Source organism: Octopus sinensis, linkage group LG1 (genome assembly GCF_006345805.1).
Source record: "Octopus sinensis linkage group LG1, ASM634580v1, whole genome shotgun sequence".
NCBI lineage: Eukaryota > Metazoa > Mollusca > Cephalopoda > Octopoda > Octopodidae > Octopus > Octopus sinensis.
In genome coordinates, this window is record NC_042997.1 from 23,382,035 (window position 1) to 23,407,020 (window position 24,986).

Below are 24,986 nucleotides of genomic sequence, written 5' to 3' on the forward strand. Positions count from 1 at the left end.
TGCAGTATCTGATCAATCCATAAAACAAGATGTATGCTCAATCAGATCAGATGGCTTCATCTTGAAAAATTATCTGTATGATTGAATCAAAATCTACAGACACAATATGTGTGAGAAAAAGGGGAGAAATGGTTGTGAAGGTGGAATGCAACTAACAGGAAGAGATAATTGTAGTAGTAATGTAATAGAAGGGCAGAGGGGAAAACTGCTTCTGAGAGGTAGAAGTTATAATGTGCAGTTCACATGGCCTTCTTTGGGGTATAATTTGTTAATATGAGGGGTAGTAATACTGTTCCATATAAGGGATCATTACTGTATTATGGGTCTCAGTTGTGTTTTGTAGAGGTTCAGAAGTTCAGTCACTTGGGGTGATTTTTAAAGTCTTTGTTTGCAAGTTGTTCATGATGAAAGAGGGTAAGAATACTTTCTTAATATAAACAGAAGTTCTGTTTTGGTACTGTTGAAAAAGATAAGATGGTCATATTGTCATCAGAAGGTGTTTTCTAGGTCTTGGTTTTCCAAACATTAGAGCACATCCAAGTCAATATAACATAGTTCACATAAAGTCCCTTAATGCATGTTGTGATAATGTAATCTGACGGGAATCCTCCATTCCAAGAGATGTGAGAAGAATAGAACCTAACAATGAGCAACTTAGCAAAGAAATTCTCATATCAAACACAATTGGAAGCCTTACAGATGTCAATTGTAATCATATTGTTTTCACTGGACTTCCTAAGGAAAGGAGTGACCATTGGTGACTTAGTAGAGCTGGTCCCAGTAGATCTAGTTCTATAAAGCTGGACAGATCACTGGAGATTGAGTGATATTCAAGTTTTTAGAGAGAATGATTGTTTTCATCATCTTTGAGATGTTGAAAGAGCAGCAGGTTGATATATTGTAGATGCAGAGAGGTTTCCCTTATTAAGCATTGGATGGACTATTATATATTTCCAAATATTGGGATCCTTACAGAAAGACAAATATTGAAGGGTTTGGTGAGGACAGGGGTTAACATTTGAGGATAATGGCACTGATCATTGTCAGGGGGTTCAGCCTTATTGATCTAATGTAACCAGAAGCATTTTTGCACTTGGTATGTATTAGTGTGGAGAGGACAAAGAAAGATTTTGAGGAGTTTTACTGAGTGTGTGCATTGTAAAGTTGAAAGGAAAATGAGCAATAAATGTAATAAAAGTCTACAAGATTGTTGTTTATGGAGACATTTAGATGGATGATGATGTTGAGGATTCCACAAGGCTGGTAATGATGTATTAATCTGAAGAATTAGCTGAAATTTGGAAGGTTAGAGGGCTTGAATTCTGTGCATTGCTCCAAAGTATATTTTACTTTTTGGATGAGTCTTGCATAAGTTGCTGTGGTGAGTAAAAGCAACATAGATTATGGTGAGGGTGGGTTTTTACCATGTTTACAGGGTGTTTCTTTTTTTTCATTTGCTTGTATCACTGTAGTACAATTGAATTATTTTGGGATTTGGTGCTACGTATTTTGGTTGAGTGAAGGATTAAAGGGATATATATAAGCAGACAGCTCCTGCTACCTGCTTTGCTATCTCAGATGAGCCAGGTGAAGTATATTTATGATCAGCAATAGAATAAAACTTGTAGATTTCCAACTAGTTAGCTGACTTAATGTGCCATTGGGTTCTAGATTGTTGTGCAGTGTGGATATGTGGTAGGAAGCCTTGTTTTGGTTGTGGTTGAACAAGCCAATAAGTGCAGAGACAATGATAGTTAAAGCATGAGTTTGACAATGAGAAAAAGATGAAATATGTCTGAGTTGTCTGCATGTAAATTGAAAGTATGAACAGACAATGATACTAGCTGTTATAGAAAGTATCTCTCTCAGGATACCACATATTTCAGTGATGCTACCTAAAAAATAGGTAAATAAAGAAAGGTCTGTAAATAAACTTACATGGCAACTGGATGTAAACCTTTAAAAAAATCTTTGGCTATTGAGAGGCCTTCATCCAATAGATATTCCAACTGAACACCTCGACTTTCAAGAGTCTGAGCTATATGATATGCTCCATCATAGCCAGTAACCTAAATGTAGTGAGATGATCACAGTAAAAAAAAAAAGAAAAAAAAGAGGCCTATATCATGTAATTTTTACTAAAATACAAAATATCCCTTCCCCTCTGTCTCATGTGCCTATCCACACACTCTCCTAATATTGTTCCTTACCCTTCTCCCAGCCTCTCTAATCTCCCTCACCATCACTTACTACAGTCATGTCTTCCCCCATCTCTAAACATTTCTTCTCACATTCTTATGAAATATTCCCCTCTATCCCCTCCGTACTACTTATACCCCCTCCCACCACCACTGTTCACTGTGGGTAGGCCCCAATACATCCCCAACACCATACATTTCTCTCTATATCTTTCTCATTCTGACTGTCTTTTTATCTTTCCCTCTAACCCTCTCCCACCTTCCTTCACCTTCCTTGTCCAACAGGTTGGCCAAGTATTTCTCTTATAGTAAAACAACTATCCCTGTCCCTCTATCATGCTCTAACATCTCACCTACTACACAGCCACTTCCCTTGGTTCTAATCCCTCTCTCAACTAAGAGGTCATTGTCTTGCAAGTTACTTGATGACCCTGTTGGGGCTGGTGCCATGTACAAAGCACCTATACCTATTTCTTTACTACCCACAAGGGGCTAAACAGATGGAACAAACAAGAACAGACGAACAGATTAAGTCCAATTATATCGACCCCAGTGCATAACTGGTACTTATTTAATCAACCCCGAAAGGATAAAAGGCAAAGTCGACCTAGGTAGAATTTGAACTCAGAATGTAGCGGCAGACGAAATACGGCTACACATTTCACCCGACTTGCTAACGTTTCTGCCAGCTCGCCACCTATACTAGTGCCACATAAAAAGCACCTGTATCAATGATATGTAAAAAGCACCTGTGCTGGTGCCTCATAAAAAGCATCCAATACACTCTGTAAAGTAATTGGCAATAAGAAGAGCATCCAGCAGTAGAACCCGTGTCAAAATAGACAAATGGAGCCTGGTGTAGCTTTCTGGCCTATCAGCTCTTGTCAAACTATCCAACCCATGCCAGCATGGAAAATGGACATTGAATGATAATAATAATGATGTGTAAAGGATAAAGATTAGGAAAGAATTAGAGCAAATCAAATTTAAGTTAAAACCATGTCTTTTGTTGTTTTTTATTTTTGTTTTTTTCTAGTGATTATATTGTTGAGCAATATATACCATAATGTTTATGAAAGCAATATAGACCATACTGTCATGTGCTTTTCAGAATAACTAAACAAATATATCTTGTGCCTGTGCTAGTAGGGTGTCAAGAGCACCATCCGAGCACGATCGTTGCCAGAGCAGCCAACTGGCTTCCGTGCAAGTGGCACGTAAAAGGGCACCATTCGAGCGTGTTACCAAAGTCGCTTTACTGGCACCTGTGCTGGTGGCATGTGTAAAAGGATTCAAGTGAGGTCGTTGCCAGTACCGCCTGACTGGCCCCCGTGCCGGTGGCACGTAAAAAGCACCCACTACACTCTTGGAGTGGTTGGCGTTAGGAAGGGCATCCAGCTGTAGAAACTCTGCCAAATCAAGATTGGAGCCTGGTGCAACCATCTGGTTCGCCAGCCCTCATTCAAAATCGTCCAACCCATGCAAGCATGGAAAGTGGACGTTAAACGATGATGATGATGATGATGATCTTGATCTTATTTTTCTACAAAAAATATTTGATAGAATATTGCACATAATGTAGTAAGGCTGAAGGCATAAATATGTATTATCAAGGAACCCAGCATTTTAAATTGAAAGCATTTCTATGTTGGCTTTTTTACTCAGACACATGGCCAAATATTGTATGGAAGTAGCTGTAGCAAACTGAGCCAATTTCAGTATATTGCTGGTACTTGTATAATTGGCCCGAGAAATATTGAAGTGCACTCTGAATGTAGTAAGAGCTGAAATTTAGTCCAGAGTTGTGCTGTTTCTATCATCTCACTGCTGTTTCTATATGAAGAATATTAGCCCTTCCATTACTGCACTTCTATTGAAATACACAACTTTTGTTTTAATTCATTTTCAAAATAACAAAGGATTTAGCAAAATAACTTTTCCCTTATTAAGCTGGTGTTTGCAACATAAATTAGCATGAAATTTGATGGAAAATTTAAATTTAGATCACTTTAAAACAGATAGGTTGTATCATGGAACCAAAGGCAATTTTGGGTGGGTTGGCATTAAAAGGTTAATTACTGAAGGGAATATTTTGTACCTTTCATTAATCAATTAAGTCAAATACACACCTCTTCATCATGTCCAAATGCAATGAAGAAAGATCTCTTGGGTTTAAAACCTGATTTTAGAGCATGTTCCAAAGCTTCCATGATACCCTGGAATATACAAAAAACAAAATTATAAGGCACAAAAAGAAAATGACTCTCCCCAGACACAACAGAATATGCTTCAACACATGAACTCATATAAAGAATCTTGCAAACCAAATCCAAAAACGAAATATTTATGGAAGTTGTATGTGATAAAATTTAGTTTTATTTCAAGAATTTCATCTCTTCTTTAGCCATTAATATTAGAGCTGCTAGAAATATCCAGGTTAACATTTATCTATTACTTTAACTGTGACTAAATTTAGTAATAAAATGTTCATTCTGCAAATTGATTTGAAAGGATTTAACTTTTGTTCAATATATAAAGTTTACCTTTCTAAGAGAAATTATTATTCTTTTAGCAGAATCGCTAAAGCATAAGAAAAATACTATGTAGTATTTCTTATGGCTCTTCACAATCTGAGTTCAAATTCTGCTGAAGTTGACTTAGCCTTTCATCCTTTCAGGGATGATAAATTAAGTACCAGTGAATCACTGGGGTTGATGTAATTGACTAGTCCCCTCTCACCAAATTTCAGGCTTTGTGCCCTTAGTAGAAAGGATTATTATTATTATTATTATTATTATATTATTATTATTATTATAAATATGTTTTAGCTTTGTTTTGATTTATACAAGTTCCATCTAAGTCTCAATTAGAGATATTAAGGGTCAACAAGGTTTTGCATCCAAAGTTGCATTTACAGGGAGAGGAATATCAGTAAAATTAGTGAGGTGCACGTAAGTATTATCTTTAGCATTTCACTTATTTTGGGGCTGCCAAGGATTTGGTCTACATATTTGTTTGCTCCTCTTGATACTATACCAAGTGCCCCAAAGATAATAGGTAATGCCGTTGCTTTGAGAAGCTACATTTTTCTGATTTCAATCTCCAAGCTCTTATATTTGCTCAATTTCCCAAATGTTTTCAGAGATGTGTTTTTGTCAGCTGAGCCTGCAACATCAATCAGAAAACAAGTACTTTCAATATGATTTTTCACTATAAGCGTAGGAGTGACTGTGTGGTAAGTAGCTTGCTAACGAACCACATGATTCCGGGTTCAGTCCCACTGCGTGGCACCTTCTACTGTAACATCAGGCCGACCAAAGCCTTGTGAGTGGATTTGATAGACAGAAACTGAAAGAAGCCAGTCGTATATATGTATATGTATATATATATATATATATATATATATATATATATATATATATATATATATATATATATATGTATGTGTGTGTATGTATATGTTTGTGTGTCTGTGTTTGTCCCCACCAACATCATTTGACAACCAATGCTGGTGTGTTTATGTCCTCGTAACTTAGCGGTTCGGCAAAAGATATCGATAGAATAAGTACTAGGCTTACAAAGAATAAGTCCTGGGGTCTTAGAAACAAGTAAAAGAGTAAAAGAGTAAAAGAATGGGATCTGGTCAGTTTGCTTCAGCCTGGATACTGTAATTGTAAAGAATGGTAATCTTGGCATTCTGAGCAATTTGTGGTGGCTTGTATTCCCACCAATTATTTTTATGAGGGAAGTTGTATGTGCAACATACTGACCAGTGTATGTACCAAGCAGCCCTACAAATATTTTTTTTGTGCCAGTCTGCTGTATCTAGAGATAATGTGGTCAGTTGTCTCTGGATGTTCTCGGCATATGCAACACAATGAGCTGCTTTCATGTTTCAGGACATTACTCTTTCTTTTTTATTCTCTTTTACTTGTTTCAGTCATTTGACTGCGGCCATGCTGGAGCACCGCCTTTAGTCAAGCAAATCGCCCCCAGGGCTCATTCTTTGTAAGCTTAATATTTATTCTATCGGTCTCTTTTGCTGAACTGCTAAGTTACGGGGGACGTAAACACACCAGTATCAGTTGTCAAGCAATGATGGAACAAACACAGACACACAAACATATACACACACATTCATACATACATATATATATATATATATATATATATATATATATCACAGGCTTAGCCAATACCGCAGGATGAAAAACATCAAGCTAAGTTCCCGACCTGTTTCCTCTTTTCATTGTTTTTGCAAGCCTTATTATTATTGTATCCCCATCTAATAGCGTTATCGTTGTCTTTCGTCTCAAATGCTAGCTGAAGCATAAAAACTTTCACTCACAAAAACTTATTCACACCACCGCAAAGCATTTCATCTCAATCCTGTCTTCTTTCTGCCGCCTAAAACCTCATTTCCCAATGCGCGGTGTCACTATGTCTCTCTCTCTCTCTCTCTCTCGCTATGTGGTGTCGGTTCTCCCTCTGTTTTCACTCTCTCTCTCTCTCTCTCTCTCTTCGGTATATATCTCACCTTCACTCGCTTCCACAGGCTTAGCCAATACCGCAGGATGAAAAACATCAAGCTAAGTTCCCGACCTGTTTCCTCTTTTCATTGTTTTTGCAAGCCTTATTATTATTGTATCCCCATCTAATAGCGTTATCGTTGTCTTTCGTCTCAAATGCTAGCTGAAGCATAAAAACTTTCACTCACAAAAACTTATTCACACCACCGCAAAGCATTTCATCTCAATCCTGTCTTCTTTCTGCCGCCTAAAACCTCATCTTCTCCCAAAAACCTCATCTTCTCCCAATGCGTGGTGCACCCACCCTCCCACCCCCACCACCAATACCGGTGAACACTGTTCTCACCATCTACACCGGATACTCCCTCTTATGTTTCTCTATCTGTCTAACTATTTATCAAATTTCTCTATCTATCTAATTTCTCTATCTATCTATCTATCTTCATTCGTCTAAAATCAAACTTCGTATCTTCGCGGTGCACCCGCCCTGCCCACCCCCACCACCAATACCCGATATCTCTATATTTTGCTCCATCTATACCGGATGTCGCTTCTCCCACCACCATTATAGGTGTCTACTCTTCGAACCCCCCTCTTCAATACGCTATTTCACCATGCATTACCCCTCTCTCGATATCCTACGTTCTACTTGCCTAGAACCTGTCATCATTTCTCTGAACCACCCCTCCCCACTGGTGCTCCCCTATATTTCTGAACCCCCCCCCCCCCCACATAAAAAGCACCATCCGAACGTGGCCGATGCCAGACCCCTCTGGCACCTGTGCAGGTGGCACGTAAAAAACACCCACTACACTCGCGGAGTGGTTGGCGTTAGGAAGGGCATCCAGCTGTAGAAACACTGCCAGACTAGACTGGAGCCTGGGGCAGTCCCGAGCTCCCCAGACCCCGGTCGAAACCGTCCAACCCGTGCTAGCGCGGAAAACGGACGTTAAACGATGATGATGATGATGATGATGATGATATACGATGGGCTTCTTTTTCAGTTTCTGTCTGCCAAATCCACTCACAAGGCTTTGGTCGGCCCGGGGCTATAGTAGAAGACACTTGCCCAAGGTGCCACGCAGTTGGACTGAACCTGGAACCATGTGGCTGGTAAGCAAGCTACTTACTACACAGCTACTCCTATGCCTATAGTAATTCCTAGTTGAAATAAGAAAGATAGCTTGTGTTATTAAATAACAACAGCAATAACATGTAATACAATTCTGATTTTGAAATAAAAATATTTACAAATGTATGGCTGGGCACTGGAATGGCTGTGTGGTCAAGAAGTTTGCTTCCTAACCGTATGGTTTTGACTTCATCCCACTGAGTAGCACCATGACCAAATATTTTCTGCTAGAGCTTCAAAATGACCAAAGCCTTGTGAGTAGATCTTGGAGACTGAATCTGAAACAAGCTCGTGGTGTGTATGTATGTTTGTGCATGTGTGTGTGTGTGTGTGTGTGTGTGTTTATGTGTGTGTGTGTCTGTGTGTGTGTGTGTGTGTATATCATCATCATCATCATCATCATCGTTTAACGTCCGTTCTCCATGCTAGCATGGGTTGGACGGTTCGACCGGGGATCTGGGAAGCCAGAAGGCTGCACCAGGCTCCAGTCTTATCTGGCAGTGTTTCTACAGCTGGATGCCCTTCCTAACGCCAACCACTCCGTGAGTGTAGTGGGTGCTTTGTGTATATGTGTGTGTGCGGACACGTACATACATGCATGTGTGTGTGTGTGTGTGTACGTGTGTGTGTACATGAGTGGGTGTTTGTATCTCTCTGCCATGACATCACACAATAGCTATAAACAAGTGTTACCATCATATAAGTGGTTCTTTCATAAAAAACATGTCGACCTAAAAGGAAATATTAGCTTGTTTGGAAATAGGTAAGAGTTGGCAAATAGGTAGGAAGGACATCTAGGCCATAGAAAATCTGCCTCAAAATCTGCCTCTGATCCAATCAAGTATGGAAAAATGGACATGATGATGATGATGATATTGATGATGACGATGACAACAACAACAACGACAATGACGATGATGATGATGATGATGATGATAATGATGACAACGACGTCTGACAATGCAAACGATTACTATCATAATAGCTAATCAAGTAGTGCCAAAATTACGTGAGACAAGAAACAATAGCTAAGTACAATGCTACTATCATTGCCTTCAGGTAATATTAATATGTATAGAGAAAAACAACCCAGTTAGTCAGATTTGTTTCTCTTGACTGCATGTATGTATGCATGTGTGTGTGTGTGTGTGCGTGTGGAGGGGGAGGTGCACGTATGTGGGTGTGGGTGAGTGGGTGTTTGTATCTCTTTGTCACGACATCACACAATAGCTGTAAACAAGAGTTCTTTTGATTATGATTTTGAACTGGGTGGGGATAACTTGAAAAAGACTCCTTAGATGATGTTGTTCTTTTCTTTTATTCCTTTATTGTTTTGCTCGTTTCAGTCATTTGACTGTGGCCATGCTGGAGCATCACTTTTAGTCGAGCAAATGAACCCCGGGACTTATTCTTTGAAGCCTAGTACTTATTCCATCGGTCCCTTTTGCCAAACCGCTAAGTTATGGGGATGTAAACACACCAACATCGGTTGTCGAGCAATGGTTGGGGACAAACAGAGACACAAACATATATAGAGACACACACACACACACAATGGGCTTCTTCCAGTTTCCATCTACCAAATCCACTCACAAGGCTTTGGTTGGCCCGAGGCTATAGTAGATGACACTTGCCCAAGGTGCCACACTGTGGGACTGAACCCGGAACCATGTGGTTGGTAAGCAAGCTACTTACCATACAGCCACTCTTGTGCCTAATCATCCCCAGAAGAATTTGTTAATCAAAACAGTTAATTGTTTATTAAGTTTAAGTTTATTGATTATTCTCTGTTCAAATCATCACTGTGTTTTTGACAACCCTTTTCAATCTTAAAATATTGACATTTGTTTTATTAATCTAACAGAAATGAAAGAATAATTGACATTAGACATGTTAAGTAAGATATACAAATGACTACATTGAACAGTTTTTCTATATCGATAGAGGTAAAATTTGACTAAGCATGTAGTTGATAGTGAAGACTTGTTACCAAATATGCAGAAATCCAGGGATTTAGCTACTTCACCACTTCTGCTGGATGCTTTACTTCTTCTACTGATACTTCTGTGCTTTTTAGCACTACATGTCTATATGAGATGCCTTCTGAAAATGAACAACACAGTATAGTGGATTTCTACCATTACCATCATCACCATCATCATTATAATGGTAATGGTAGAAATCCACTATTCTGTGTTCATTTTCAGAAGGCATCTCATATAGACTTGTAGTGCTAAAAAGGTACTCTGAACAAATATTGTTTCTGTCTCTAATAAAGAATTTGGTCACAATTATTTACCAAACTGGTTGAGATACAAAGCAATCGTAGTGTTCTACCATTACAACATCTCCACAAATTAGCATTAATCTATTGAAGTTGCAAGCCAGTCCTTACAATTTTATAATTAGATAATGATGGTTAAATGATTAAGGTACTGGTCTATGCAGTCCAATCATTAAATATCACAATGCCTTCAAAGTACTAAAATTACAATTTGAGGCTATTATATAGCATCTGTTTTAGTTCAAAATGAGGTGCACTTTAAGAGATTTGGTGACCATTTCTTCCGAATGAGCAACAACATGAGTCCCCTCATTGGATCATTAGCATTTTATTGTGCTCTAAGTAGTTAGTTTAATAATTAATAATAGGTGTTACTATCTCAATAAAAAATGCCATTATACTTACTTCATGACTGAATGCTATAAGAAATAACATCTATATACAACAAGCTGCTTTAATAACTCTATCATTAACATTATCAATAGCAACTGTTTCACTATGCTAGCAAGTGTTGGTTGGATCTGCATTCTTTCATTTGTAATGCTAAATTTTATTGATATGGATATAAGTTAATATTTATATATATCCAACTGACTCTCTTAATCTAATTTTTCTCCAGTTACTGCTGATTCCCCATATTTACAGCCCACAACTCAGAAAAGATTATCACCCTTTCCTTTATATACTATTCTTTGGCCATAGAAATATGCTGCTTACAATTATAAGCCATAAAGTTCTTCCAATACCACTTACATAACAATATATTTACTTCTTTCAGCAATTTATTTGAGCAGTTAAGGACTAGTCATTTATTTTTTATCTATTTATTTTTGTAGTTTTGGCCTGAAGGAAAGGCTTTACCCATGGCTTTTGCAACCTTTCTGAGGCTGGTGAGTTTTATATGGTTAACATTCCACTCGAACAGTTACAATTTGACTGCAGCAAGAAAAACATGTGCAAAGAGGAAAATAATCAATAAAATCATAATTATACAGGAGTGGCTGTGTGGTAAGTAGCTTGCTAACCAACCACATGGTTCCGGGTTCAGTCCCACTGCGTGGCATCTTGGGCAAGTGTCTTCTGCTATAGCCCCGGGCCGACCAATGCCTTGTGGGTGGATTTGGTAGACGGAAACTGAAAGAAGCCTGTCGTATATATGTATATATATATATATGTATGTATGTGTGTTTGTGTGTCTGTGTTTGTTCCCCTAGCATTGCTTGACAACCGATGCTGGTGTGTTTATGTCCCCGTCACTTAGCGGTTCGGCAAAAAGAGACCGATAGAATAAGTACTGGGCTTGCAAAAAGAATAAGTCCTGGGGTCGAGTTGCTCGACTAAAGGCGGTGCTCCAGCATGGCCGCAGTCAAATGACTGAAACAAGTAAAAGAGTAAAAAGAGTAAAAAGAGTATACAAAACTACAATATTTGTCAATACATACCATAACACTACCTTTTACATCTATAGCACCCCTACCATAAATGTAACCCTCATGGAGTTCAGCTGCAAAAGGATCAAATTTCCAGTTTTTTTCTGTCACAGGAACTACATCTAAATGTGATGTTAACAAATAGGGAAAGAGTTTTTTATCACTTCCTTCAACAGTATACAGCATGCTGTAATTAGCCACAACTTCATATTTCACAAAAGGTGACTTGTGGACAGTTGGATAGGCTGAAATAAACAAAATGAATAACCAAATAATGCTTGACCAGTTAGAAATTTCTCTGAAACCTCACCCAATCATCTCAAAAGAAAATAGAAAGTAATAATGATAATAATAATGAGAGAGTATTGAAAGCAGAGAAAAGTGTGTGTGGGGGGGGACAAAGAAAGAAGTACAAAAGAGACATGAAGAAGCATTATGCAGCAAAGAACTACACAATCAATTCGACATATCCACAACTGAAGTTACCGGAAAACGTAAGTGGGATTGGCTGAAAAAAGGAACACTGAGAGTACTATGCTGGCAGCATAAGACCAAGCACTTGCCACGAATTGTAGAGTCAACCTTAGGAATGAGCAAGTGTCTCCACTGTACTACATCTGTAATAGAGTGGACATAACCATTGCCCATATCGTGAATGAATGCCCTAGACTTACCCAAAACCACTACAAGTTGTGGCAATACGATGAGGTAGTGAGAATGCTATATTGGAAACTGTGCAAAAAGTGGGGGCTAGAGAGAAGCAAGACATGGCATGAGCACAAATCACAGAGACCTGCAAAATCCTCTGGGATTTCCCAATCCAAATGGATCAGGTCCTAGAGCATAACAGACTGGACCTAGTGGTGGTGGATAAGATGCACCACATGTCCTATATAGTTGATGTTGCGTGCCTCTTTGACTCACAAGTAGTCGAGAAGGAAGGCAAAAAAATAGATAAATACAACCCTCTTAAGTACAAAATAGCCCAGCTATGGAATATGAAGCAGGAAAAGATAGAGCCGATTATTGTTGGTTCCTTGAAAACAGTATCAGAAGGCATCAAGAGGAATATAAAGGAAATTGGAATAGAGTGCCTAGTAGAACTGTTACAAAAGGTTTGCCTCCTTGGCATGGCCAGAATAATCAGGAAAGAACAGATAGCATGATACTGTAGGCTGCAAGCCTGCTGTGCATGTAAGATTCCAGGAATTATAGCAAAACCTGATATAATGATGATAATAATAATAATAATAACGATTATAATAATAATAACGATAATAATAATAATAATAATAATAATAATAATAATAATAATAATAATAATAATAATAATGATAATAATAATACATGCCCTGATGTAGTACCAGACAGTGGCTCTCATGGCTCCTGATCTTAACTGATTGGAAGTGTTATCATGTACATTGTTTTGTCTTGGTATAAAAGATGGGCTACAGCAAATATTCTGCTCAATAGCACAGATTCACTTGTCAGTTGTTTGACCTTAACTAGTTGACCATGCCCCTTTGTGGCTGACAATATGTGCATCTCTGATCATGAGCAGAAGTAGTGGGGGAGCATCATAGTCGTGTGTTGAAAGGAATTCTTAGAGGTTTGGATAATTCACTTTTGGAAACATGGGTGTTCATTCAACATCCTTAAACAATCCTTATTCAGGGATCTTTTGAGTGGGATGGGCTTCTCGACCAGAAGAAAATTCTAACTGGGCCCCACCTGCAAGGTCATGTGCTGTTTATCTTGATATGAGATCACCATGTTGTGCACATATGGTTGTGATGCATGTGCCTGGTGTACCCTTATCAGACGGGTAGTCATGATGGGTATACTGGGCTTCGTATATTTTACCCCAGTGTCACTTTGATGGCATGCACTACTCTCTCACTCTATAATAATGATGATAATAATAATAATAATAATAATAATAATATAATAATAATAATAATAATAATAATAATAATAATAATAATAATAATAATAATAATAATAATGACAGAAGCACTTATATATGCAACTCAAGAACAATTGACAGAGGCACTTACATGTGCAGCTCTAGAACAACTATGTAAAGTGCAGAATAGAAGACACTACCGACAGCGACAAATGCAGAATGTGTAGTGAGAGGGATGAAATGGTATGGTGGATCGTTAGCGAATGCCTGAAATTGGCACAGCGCGAAAACAAAAGACATGAAAATGTGGCAAGAACAATCCACTGGGAGCTCTGTAGAAATCACGGCTTACAAAGAGCAAAGACGTGGTATGAGGAAATCCCAGAAGGATTCACTGAGAATGGGAATTGCAAGATCTTGTGGGATGCAATGATTCAGCGCAATTACCTGACCAGACATCGGAAACTAGACATTGTTGTGGTGAATAAAACAGAATGAACATGGATTATAATCAACATAGCATGTCCCAGTGACATGATCAAAGAGAAAGAAGAAAAAGATAAACAACTATGACAATTTGAAGCAGGGAATATGAAGGTTGTGGTCAATGAGGAGAGTAGACATGATATCAATAGTAATTGGCACACTTGGAGATATCAGGACTCAACTACCGATATGGCTCAAAAAAGATTGATACACGTGTGAAGATAGAACACCTGCAAAAATCAGCATTGTTTGGAACTGCAAGAATTCTTTGCAAGATTCTTGAAGCATGACCAGTAAACAAGTGTCACTTTGGTCTGCTGGCTGTGGTCAGCTGACATTTTCCATCATACCCAGCAAAATAAGCTGTGAGTTTTCATATAATAATAATAATAATAATAATAATAATAATAATAATAATAATAATGACAGAAGCACTTATATGCGCAGTCCAAGAACAAGTGACAGAAGCACTCTTTAAATGGGAATGCATGGACAGTTTTAAAGGAATACAAAAGACGTTAAGGGTAATACAGCATCATGGGCATTGCTAGAGCAAGGTAATTTGAGGCATACCACCAAAAGCCTGATCATTGCTGCCCAAGACCAGGCTCTCGCTACCAACTCTGTGAAGTATAACATCTATAAAACTTCTGACACCCAGAAATACAGACTCTGTGGAAAGAATGTGGAAAATGTGACCCACTTGGTAAGTGGATGTGAAAGCCTTGCACTAAAAGAATAGAAGTGCCACCATGATAAAGTGTGTGTGGATCTTCATTGGCTTTTATGCCGTAAATACCAATATGAAGTAACTGAGAACTATGAGCATGTACCAAGTAAAGTTATGTATGTACCAAGTAAAGTCTGGGACTATGATTTTCAGACGGATCATGTAATCGAACACTGTCGGCCGGATATTGTCATATTGAATAAGAGGGACAAATACTGTCAGATCATTGATGTAGCCATACCAAATGACATGAATGTTGTGAGAAAAGAGGTTGAAAATATCATCAAGTACACCGAATTGAAAGTGGAAATAGCAAGACTGTATGGAATGCAAGAGGCTGATGTAAAAGTGAAAAACAGTGGTGATCAGAGCGTTGGGCTCAATCCCATTGAAACTTCAAAACTTCTTAAGGAAACTGGAAATTCCATTGATGTTTTGCAAAAAGCAGCCTTATTGGGCACAGTGCACATCTTAAGGAAAGTATTATCTGTCTGAGGTCCTTGTTGTGACTTGACAGATGACTAAAGACTCTGGTGCATTTTTACCTACACTGTGTTATGAAGGAATAATAATAATAATAATAATAATAATAATAATAATAATAATAATAATAATAAATAAATAAATAATGATAATAAATTATAAAATAGGACAACATATGCAAAAATGTATTTGCGACATACTATTCTTGAAAAAAACTGATGGATTAATCATGGCTAAAATATCTTTGACTGTAGGTCTCCTTGATGGAGACAACCTCAAAGGTAAACAAAAACAAATAATTGATTTGAGGAAGGAATCACTTCATGCTTGAAATAACAGTCAAATTTTAAATCACAGTCTACAAGGGTGAGCTGAAGAGTTCAGAAGCTGACTATGAGGTAGTGACACTAGAGCTATGAAATCTTGCATGATGATTTGAAAATAACTTGCACATGCAAGTGCTACCAGTTGAAAGCTCTGCATACCAGAAGCCAGCAAGTGTATGGGATCATCAGCAGAAAATGCGTGCCGTTTCAGGGCCTACCTCTCGATGGCATCAATGCACACCAGCCTCTCTCATTGATATGAGGCCCCACTTGCTAGATCAATTGGTTGTCAAATAAAGCTCAATATTCTTCTAGCCAACGCTCATCGTCTCTTTTAAGTAAATCCAGTGGCTAGACTTTTCCACTGTAGTTTGGATATTGGTCCTGGTGGTATTGACTTTATGATGAGTCAGGCCTAATGATAACAACAGTTGTCTCATACTGTGTCCAACAAATCCTCTACATCTGGCTTCGATTGGAAAATGCTCCACTTTCCGGCCTGTGTCTTCACATTCCGTGAGGAGGTTTACATAACAGTCAATCTTTCAAGCCCAAGTAGCGTCCATCTTATCTTCATGAGGAACTGTTAACTTGACTAGATTTACAACTTTCTTTCTTTCACACCACACTAAAATGTCTGGTATTTTTCTTAACTGGGATGGGAAAAGGTTTCTGGCACCCTGGTAAATCTGCAGCCACCTCCCAATAGCCATTCCACTTTTTTTCGCTCATAGGAAGTTTCTACTTCTTGAAACGGATCTGTTATCCTGAGTGCACAAAGGTAATAAAATCTCTAGTTGGTACTTTCAACGGTTTTTTTTTCACTGCTTTTGAGATCAATTTGGTTCTTTATAGCATTGAAGATAACCTTAAGGACCAGGTTGTGTCTCCATGTATACCTATTCAAAGCTAGTGAACAGCTGGAAAGGATGTTTCAGTGTTCTGACCTTTTTGCATTTGCATATATCATTCTCTGAGACGTTCCAGCTTACTAGAGTTGCAGGTGATGGTAAGACATCACAGGATGAATGAATCAGAAAACTTAGCCAAGATGTGGTCCACCTCCATATCTCATTCCAATTTATTCTTCTCTCAATAACATGCTCCTCCCATCTTGTCATCTGTTCTTGTTGAGTGCATTGGATCAAATGAAGGTCTCTTATCTCTGCTTCCCTTGTTTTGACGCTGTTGCTAACAACAGATCTGTGTTTGCTCTGCATCATACTTGCAGACAGTCTGAACCGATCTGCACCAAAACCAAGTTCCTTCCAACGAATTTGTATTGCACCCACCATATCTCAGTGTGTCAGACTGAATGTCATCAGTTTCTGCTTCTGCTTTCCACTTCCTGGCTGTTTTCACATCTGGTGGCTTACACCTGATTTCTATGTCCTCGGCTCTCTCAGCATCATCACCATTCATACCTTCCCTAGATTATAAATTTCGATTTTTCTTATTAATAATTGGATTGTTTCTTTCCAGGTAAACTGACATCTGCCTGCTTAAAGAAGACCTCAGACTTAAAAAAGTAAGTAGTAGTAACTTCTCTTGCAAATAGATCAAATTTGGCATCACAGTGTTATCAAGTACCTACAGAAAAAGGGTTTAGTCCTCCAAGGGCATTCAGGCTGACGTGGTTGCTACTTAAGGGGATGATGCTCCAGCTTCATCAACAATGCAAAAGTGGGTAGCTAAATTTAGGAGGGGAAGGGAGAGTCTTCAACATGACTCAAGGTCTGAACCTTCTGTAACTGCCGCCCCTGAAGAAAACATCGATTGCATTCACCACATGAAGATGAATGACTGGCGATTGACTATAAGTCAAGTAGCCAATGCTATTAGCATATCTTGTGAGAGAGTTGAGAATATTCTGCCCATGAACTTGGCAAAACAAAGGTTTCTTCTCAGTGGGTGCCACATCTTCTGACACCTGATAAAAAGCTCACCAAACTGATCACATCATGGGAATATCTGACATTGTTTGAAACAGATCCAGCTGGTTTCCTTGAACATTTCCTAACTCAGGATGAGTGTTAGCTTCATCACTTAGACTTGGAGACAAAAAGATAACCCATGTAGTGGAAATACTTCTCCTCACCTGCTCCAAAGAAGACCAAGGTTGTTTTATCTGCAGAGAAGGTGATGGCTTCAGTTTTTTGGGATGCAAAAGACGTTGTGTTTATTGACTACCTTCAAAAGAACCATACCATTAATGGAGAGTACTATGCCAACTTACTGACACAGTTAAAAAAAGTTATCAAGACCAAGCAACCAGGGAAATGGTTCTTGTTTCATCAAGATGATGCTCTAACACACAAGCCCTTAGTTTCAATGGCTTCTGTGTGTGACTGTAGCTTTGAACTGGTTGAACATCTTCCCTATTCTCTTGATTTGGCTCCATCTGACTATCATCTGTTCCCCAACATAAAAAAGCACTTGGCTAGGAACCAGTATCACAGTTATGTTGACGTCATGTCTGCTGTTGATGAACTTTTTGACTAACAGGATGAAAGTTTGTTCACCAATGAGATCCAGGCACTCTTGGGGAAAGTGTGTTGACCACAATAGAGGCAATGTTGAAAAATAAACCTCATTTGGTCATATTCCATGAGAGTATCTTTGTCAGCCTATGAACTTCTCAGCTGATCCTCATACTTTCTTAAGTAAAGGGTAGAAAAAAACATAAAACAATGTAGTTCAACATAATTAAAAAGTGGCAGGTTGGTCACACTGAAATGCCTTTAACCATAATGTCTGCTTTATCAAAGTTGAGAGGAGTTGCTCTTGTAGCGAAGCTTAGTGAAATTCATCCTCTCTCTCTGACATATATAATACAAATACAGAAGTAGCAGATAACAGTTAGCCTTCGGCTGCTTAGGCCCTGTTGTGTCCACTACTCTGATTGGTTAGTTTTGGTGCAGTTTGTCTCTTGTTTTATTTCATGCCAATGTGTAACCCAACTAATCGCAGCCTTCTGATAAGGTCCCATGACGCAGTCTTCTAAATTTTCTTCTGGAGCCTACTAATCTCTATAAAGCTAGTCACAACAAACCATATTGTGTCTTTGGTTCTAGTCCTTCTAAGGACTAACCTCTGACCATAGAACATCCAGCGACACACAGCCAGTTCCAGCGACAGACAACACCACCGCAGCATTTCATGACCGCCACCACTGTCGCCTTCATCTTAATGTCGCCTTCATCTTATGTCGCCTTCAATCTTAACGTCGTCTCCACCACCATTGCCTTCATCTAATTGACACTAAAATTCGCCTAGGTTTAACTTCATGCTGTTTGTGAATATTTCATCATGGTTAACAGCAAGTCTACCTGTGAGAACCTTCTGTACCAAGTAACCTGGCACAGCATAGAACCTCTACACACGTAGTAACTGGCTCTGCCCTTTTTGCCTCAATCTCTTGTACAGGACTCCAACTATTGCATTCTTACTGCGAACTAATATTTATCTTTACCTTGTGCCTAAACATTCATCTAGTGTCCTATTGTAACCACTTTCTATACTTTGTATTGTATCTCACACTTCATTGTGTCTGAACTTCTAACGTCCTGTAATAGACTTTCTATGCTCTGTATTTTATTTCACACGCATACACCTTGTTTGTACACACTATTGTATGCTTGACGGCCTGTTTTATTGTTCTTATTATATATGTACTTATGTTGAACACACAGACACACTCTGCTAACACACATACATATTATTGTATGACGGCCTGTCTATTATTATTATTATGTATGTACTTATGTCAAACTCACAGACACACACTCTGCTTCCCACATGTCAACACCTAAATAAAACCTTTCTCTTAAACATATTATGGTTGTGTCGTCTTCTTATTCCTTCCTGGCACTTGTATTCATTTATCCATATTTTGGCTTTATTGTAAAGCGACTGTGCAGTGTTTAAAGGAGTCATTTATTCGTCACCATCTCCTTTTATATATATATATATAATGAAATTATTGTATACAGTGCTCAGGTGCACCACAACTTGTCAGAAAGTGCATATAAAGTACATGCAGTAATGTACAAATGTCTGGAAAGTGAACAATGTATGAGTCAGATACACGCTTGTGTGTGTATGGAGGGGAGAAAATCAGGTGTAGTGTTGGCGAATCTCAGAAAGCATGAAAGTTTTGAAGGATGCAGTGCTCCGACAACTAACAACTGATGCCGGCAGTTTGTTCCATGCTTCAGCAACTCTCAGTGTGAAAAAATGTTTCCTGAAGTCATGGGAGCTGTGCTGTTTTCTGACTTTGTAAATATGTCCACGGGTGTTAGATGGGTGGAGTTTGAAAAGGTGCTCAGAGTTATTGTTTGTACGATGGTTGATAATTTTATGGGTGTCTGCCAAGTCAGCTGCCAGACGTCGGAGTTTCAATGTGTCCATGCCCAGGGAAGTAAGGCGTTCAGGATATGGCAAATGCCTGATGGAGGGTATTCTTTTGGTTGCACGTCGCTGAACAGCTTCCAGACGATTGATATCCTGGGCAAGATAGGGGTTTTCTCACGGTCGTTCTACACTCTCAACAACAATAATAACAAATAATAAACTAGTAACAGTCTCAAACAACAATCAATGAAAGCATCTTCACTGGGAGCTTTGAAACTGTTTATACTTCAATTAGTAACTTTCAGGACTAAGTCACTGGTAATTGAAAATTTAACGAATACCATGATAGAAATATGGCAAGAAAGAGAGCTGATATGTAATCAACTTTCTAATTAACAACTAAAAAGACACAGTTTGAAACCCATGTATAAACCAGCAGAAATAGCTTTGTAATATACCGCTTCCATAGAAGATTTAAAACCATCATAAACAGAAGGTTGGGAATTGTCTCCCCTGCTTTTTCAGTTAGAATTGTTCATTTTGATAATGATAGTTCTCTTCACAAAAGGCATAATTTTAATTAATATTTTTTGAGTTACTATAAATATGTTACACTTCAGTATTTGAGATTAGTCATTTTCAGTAGGAATCATATGGCCTCATGGGAGTCCTGGCACATTTGAGGAGTACTACAGACTGAAAACAAAGGACCTCAAGACATTTGAAGGAATCACAGTTGAAACTGTGTGTAGGGGAACCCAAATGGTTTAAGAGGCCCTGCACTGAATCAATGATATATCCAAATGGCAGTTTATACTAGGACCACTAGTAGGAAATAATCAATAGATTGGGAAATTGTCAATTTTGGAGGACATTGGTCTAAAATTGAAAGGCTGCCATCAAATTTGCTGGTGATCCAACAAATCTGTCTCTATATAACAGTGGGCAATTATCTATTTAAATGTGGAGAAAACAAGTTAAATGCAGTGGTAATTTTGAGGTCTGTGTCAGCATAATGGTAATGAAATATCCAGTAAACAAGAATACAAAATATGTAATTACGCTATGAAGGAAGAAAGAGGTGAATTCAATGTTCTGTACTGTGTGCACCACAGAACTCCCACTTTTCACTTGCATAGAGAACAATAATTAATTTCTTTTTTCTTTCAAAATTACTAACTACATTGCCCTCCTGTAATGATGCTGCTTCTCAACAATCCCACACTTTGATAAATGCCCTTATGTTCACTTCACCCTCAGTCCCCACCCATATGTGTGTACACACACACAATCTGTCCACTACATGCATAACTTTATGCTTTGTTTACACCACCCTTATATTAACAAACTATAGCTGTTTACAGTCCAAAATCTACAATGCACTCATACACTCCCCAGCATACATATACACTCCTCCTCACACATTAATATGCTCAATTACTACAGATGACCTTGCTATCACTCTTTAGCTGTAAAAGATTATTCTAAATACTTCAGCTCCACCCACTTTGTTTAACTCACTCTCCATGCATATTTTGAAATAACAACACTGGTTTCCACAAAACTTTTTCTTCTTTTCCTCCTTTTTTTTTGTCTTCTGTTCTTGATGTGTACTTTGTGTTCTTGGTCATTGCTTTGTTGTTGCCTTTATTATTCTCAGAGTTTGGGGATATTCTAAAACTTAAAATAAATTCATAAATTCATGTATTAAACTACTGATTATTATAAGGTTCTATTGTTTTTAAAATGACAAAGCTTCACTTTTTTTTCAAAGAATCTTACAGATAGTCATGTTTTTAGCTGATCTGTCAGAAATTTCTGGTACAGGTTTGACATCATTGTTCCCATGTTCAGGATTACCATAAAACCAAAAATTTTGTTTCTGACTATCTGGCTTCTGTTATTACCAAAAGAGTCCTCATTTTCCTTCTAATTTTCTTTGTTAGATGCTTGTTTATCTATTCTACTAACTTTATTGAAAAAGTATGTGTGCTGTTCATTCTTTATTATTTTCTCTGCAACAAGTCTCTCAATAATTTTTATTGCTTTTAGAAATAATTTTACCTATGAATTTCTTGGTGGTAGGTGGGGTTAAAAGGTGTTGGTAATATTCAAAGTATATTCGCTGTAGGGGTTCATCACATTTCCACAAACCGGAACTCTGTATATATGTTGGATATGCATGTGTATATTTTATTATGAGAGTAGGGAGTCAAACAAATTAAAAAATATACATTTAAAGAAAAGAAACAATCAGTCGATTTCTTTAAAACAACCCATTGTTGCCAGAAGAATAAGATGATGTGAAACATTAAAAAGGAATTGCTCAGATCACTTCAATCCAAAAAATTTTCTTTAGAATTAATAAAATTACTTTACAAGAGAATGACATGTTTCTTAGTGTTTAAGTGAGACTCAATTGTTACCTGTCACTACACTGCTAATGAAAATATTTGTTTAATCTAGCACATACCTTCATAAATTGTTCAAAGTGAAAGTCTTTGTTTAAACTCTGTGATGTGCTGTCTATACTTTGAAAGACACACAGATACATACACAACTCCCCCAAAAAATAACTATATATATATATTACACACACACATACTGGCTTTTTTTTAAGTCTGTGTAGCATTGTGCTGACAGAGTTGCACTTAAAATTTCTGCTTTTTCATTAAACTTGTAAATTACTATGGTAACAACATTATCTATCTTTCACACACACACACTCTCTTTCTCTCTCTGTCTCTTTCTCTCTCTGTTACTATATTTCTCTCTTAACAACAACTTTTTCTGTTCCTCGTTTTCCCTCTTTCTAATGGATGCTGTGATGGACAGACAGAGATCAGCTTCTCTTTTATAATATAAGATTCTGAAATAAAAACAAAATCACATCCTCCTAACTTAGAAAAAGACAAATTGGGGAAATGTGATCTTGGGTTCCTTGTGTATAGGGGAAATACAAGATAAACATAGTTTCAATGCCTTTTATTACATGTTTGCACAATCAAGATTGATCTGGGAATAAACATTCATTATGAATCTGAGCCAATGAGTGTCAATCTCTTGTCATAGGTTTGATATATAAATTAAATACCCTTCAAATCACACAGTGCTACCTAAAAATATAATGAACTTTCTGTATGTAGTATTCAGGTTCACTGCAATTTGTTGAAAAAGGGTAGAAGGGGACAGTAGTGACACACAATCCTAGATCAAAAGTTCTCAAACTTTTTAAGCCACTACACCCCCTCAAGGCCACATGCATATTTTTATGTATAAATAAATATTTTACTAATCTATATGTATTATGAATCATTTGATATTTAACATAATATTATAAAATTTTTATATAATACTATAATAATATAATAAATTCATAGCGTCCCCCAATCCACTGCCAAAAAAGAAACCTTCATTACATATTCTTACTCAATAAAATAATGCACAAATTTAAAACGCATATAGAAGAAGACAGCATTGTAGTGGCTTGCATGATTTTTAATGGTTTTAATTACATCAGAAGGAGAAGGCTTTGGGCTTAACTAAACGTCTTTGTTAGGTGTGAAATTAAATCCTCGACTCACCTGATCAACAACGTAATAACCCTATGTCATAAATTATATATACGAATAACAAACACTGAAAGTGTAACAGATATAGCTAAGTGTGTCAAAGAAAGGTGTTTTGGTGTAAGCAGAGAATATATCATGATCTGTGTCGAAATATCATAATACAAAACTTGCAGTGAATTAATTGAATTTTCAGAGAAGAAATAAACCTTTTCTTTAGGAATGTGAGAGAGAAAGGTGTTCAAAAGCATTTGGTTGTTGGACAAAGGTTTCTGAGATCTTCTGGTAGTTCAACATTAATTACACTTCAGTCGCAGTTCTCTCTTCGAAGTACAGCAGAAACAGATCTTGTTGCCTCTCTGTTTCGCAAAAGAACCTTTAGTAGCAACATTCAGCAAAGTGCTGCATACATGCATAGTGATAGGGTTTCGGTAAACGGAGCTTTCCACATTGTAAATGCAAACAATATGTGAAGAAAGGTAGTTAACTCGCTTTGATACATCACCATGTTATCCCATGGCAAGCCAGTAAGGCATTAGGAAAAAAGGGAAGCAACAGTGTAATACAAAAATTGAAAAATAAAGAACAAAATATGTAGACATACTGAGAGCAAGTGTCAGTAGTATGCTGCCCAGAAAGGTAGTTTCTGTAGTGTTAACATGTGATTTATAACCTCTAAAAACTATGCACAACTTTACATGAAACAGAAATCTCAAAATACAGTGGTCAGTAAGTAGTTGCAACTGTAGGTCTTGATTACTAGTATGCAGCAGTGTTTGGTACAAGAGTCTCCCACAAAAGAAAAGAAATACATGCAACAAAGGAATGTATTAAAAAGGCAATGTTATAAGCCCTGTATGAAAGGAATTTCACACCAATAACAAGAGTTTGTTCATATAAATGTCACTAAGTTCGTGCATTAAAAAGTATATGTTGCTACGGTGTTCATAGCAAAAGGAGAGCGATGAAAGACTAAAGCCATAATAGTATACCACTAAAACAGCCCATCCAGGTAGACTTTTAGGGAGGGGCTTCAATGAGAATGATGAGCTTGGTAAAGTGAAAATAGCCTCTCAACCTCAGGCTGAATTGTGCTAAAAATAAGCCCGAGATCACCACGCTCCATAATTCGGAGCTTACACTGCTGCTTCATAAGAAGGCGAGCGACTACACTGAATCCTCTCTCAACCAAATAGGATGTTGGAAAGGCAATGAAAATCGATTTGATTTTCTTCCAAAGCTCCGGATAGTGGTCACAGAGAGCTTTTTGAAGCCCAAATTCTTGATAGCACTTGCGGAATTCAGGCTTCAATTCAATATCATCTTGAAGAGTTATCAGCTCCTCTTCTAACTCTCCACTCTTTTCTCCACCGATGTCAATGAAAGGGTTGACAATCCAGTCAGGAACTCGAAGAACAAACAGATCATGAAATCAACGCTTCATATCTTCTTGCAGTTCAGTGAGGTGGGAGCAAAAGACAAATAGATCCTTGTCTGCAGGCTTTCTGTTCTTTTCAAAACCTGATGAAATATGAAGAATTTCCTACCTTTGTCTACCTT

The 24,986-nt window shown here is 37.7% G+C and overlaps 1 protein-coding gene across 4 annotated transcripts in view; it reads right to left on the minus strand.

The window, feature by feature from the left end:
- Positions 1-24,986, minus strand: part of LOC115219067 (N-fatty-acyl-amino acid synthase/hydrolase PM20D1.2-like) — a 67,431-nt gene that overhangs the window by 34,778 nt on the left and 7,667 nt on the right. For 3 of the 4 annotated variants that reach the window (XM_036513112.1, XM_036513143.1, XM_036513211.1), the window contains exons 2-4: positions 11,586-11,818; positions 4,328-4,414; positions 1,939-2,069 (exon numbers count right to left, since the gene is read on the minus strand). In XM_036513112.1, the coding sequence (XP_036369005.1) occupies positions 1,939-2,069; positions 4,328-4,414; positions 11,586-11,818 (451 nt within the window). Of the gene's footprint in view, positions 1-1,938; positions 2,070-4,327; positions 4,415-11,585; positions 11,819-20,472; positions 20,555-24,986 lie in introns of those variants that run through there. The other variant, XM_036513174.1, reaches the window with a different exon arrangement.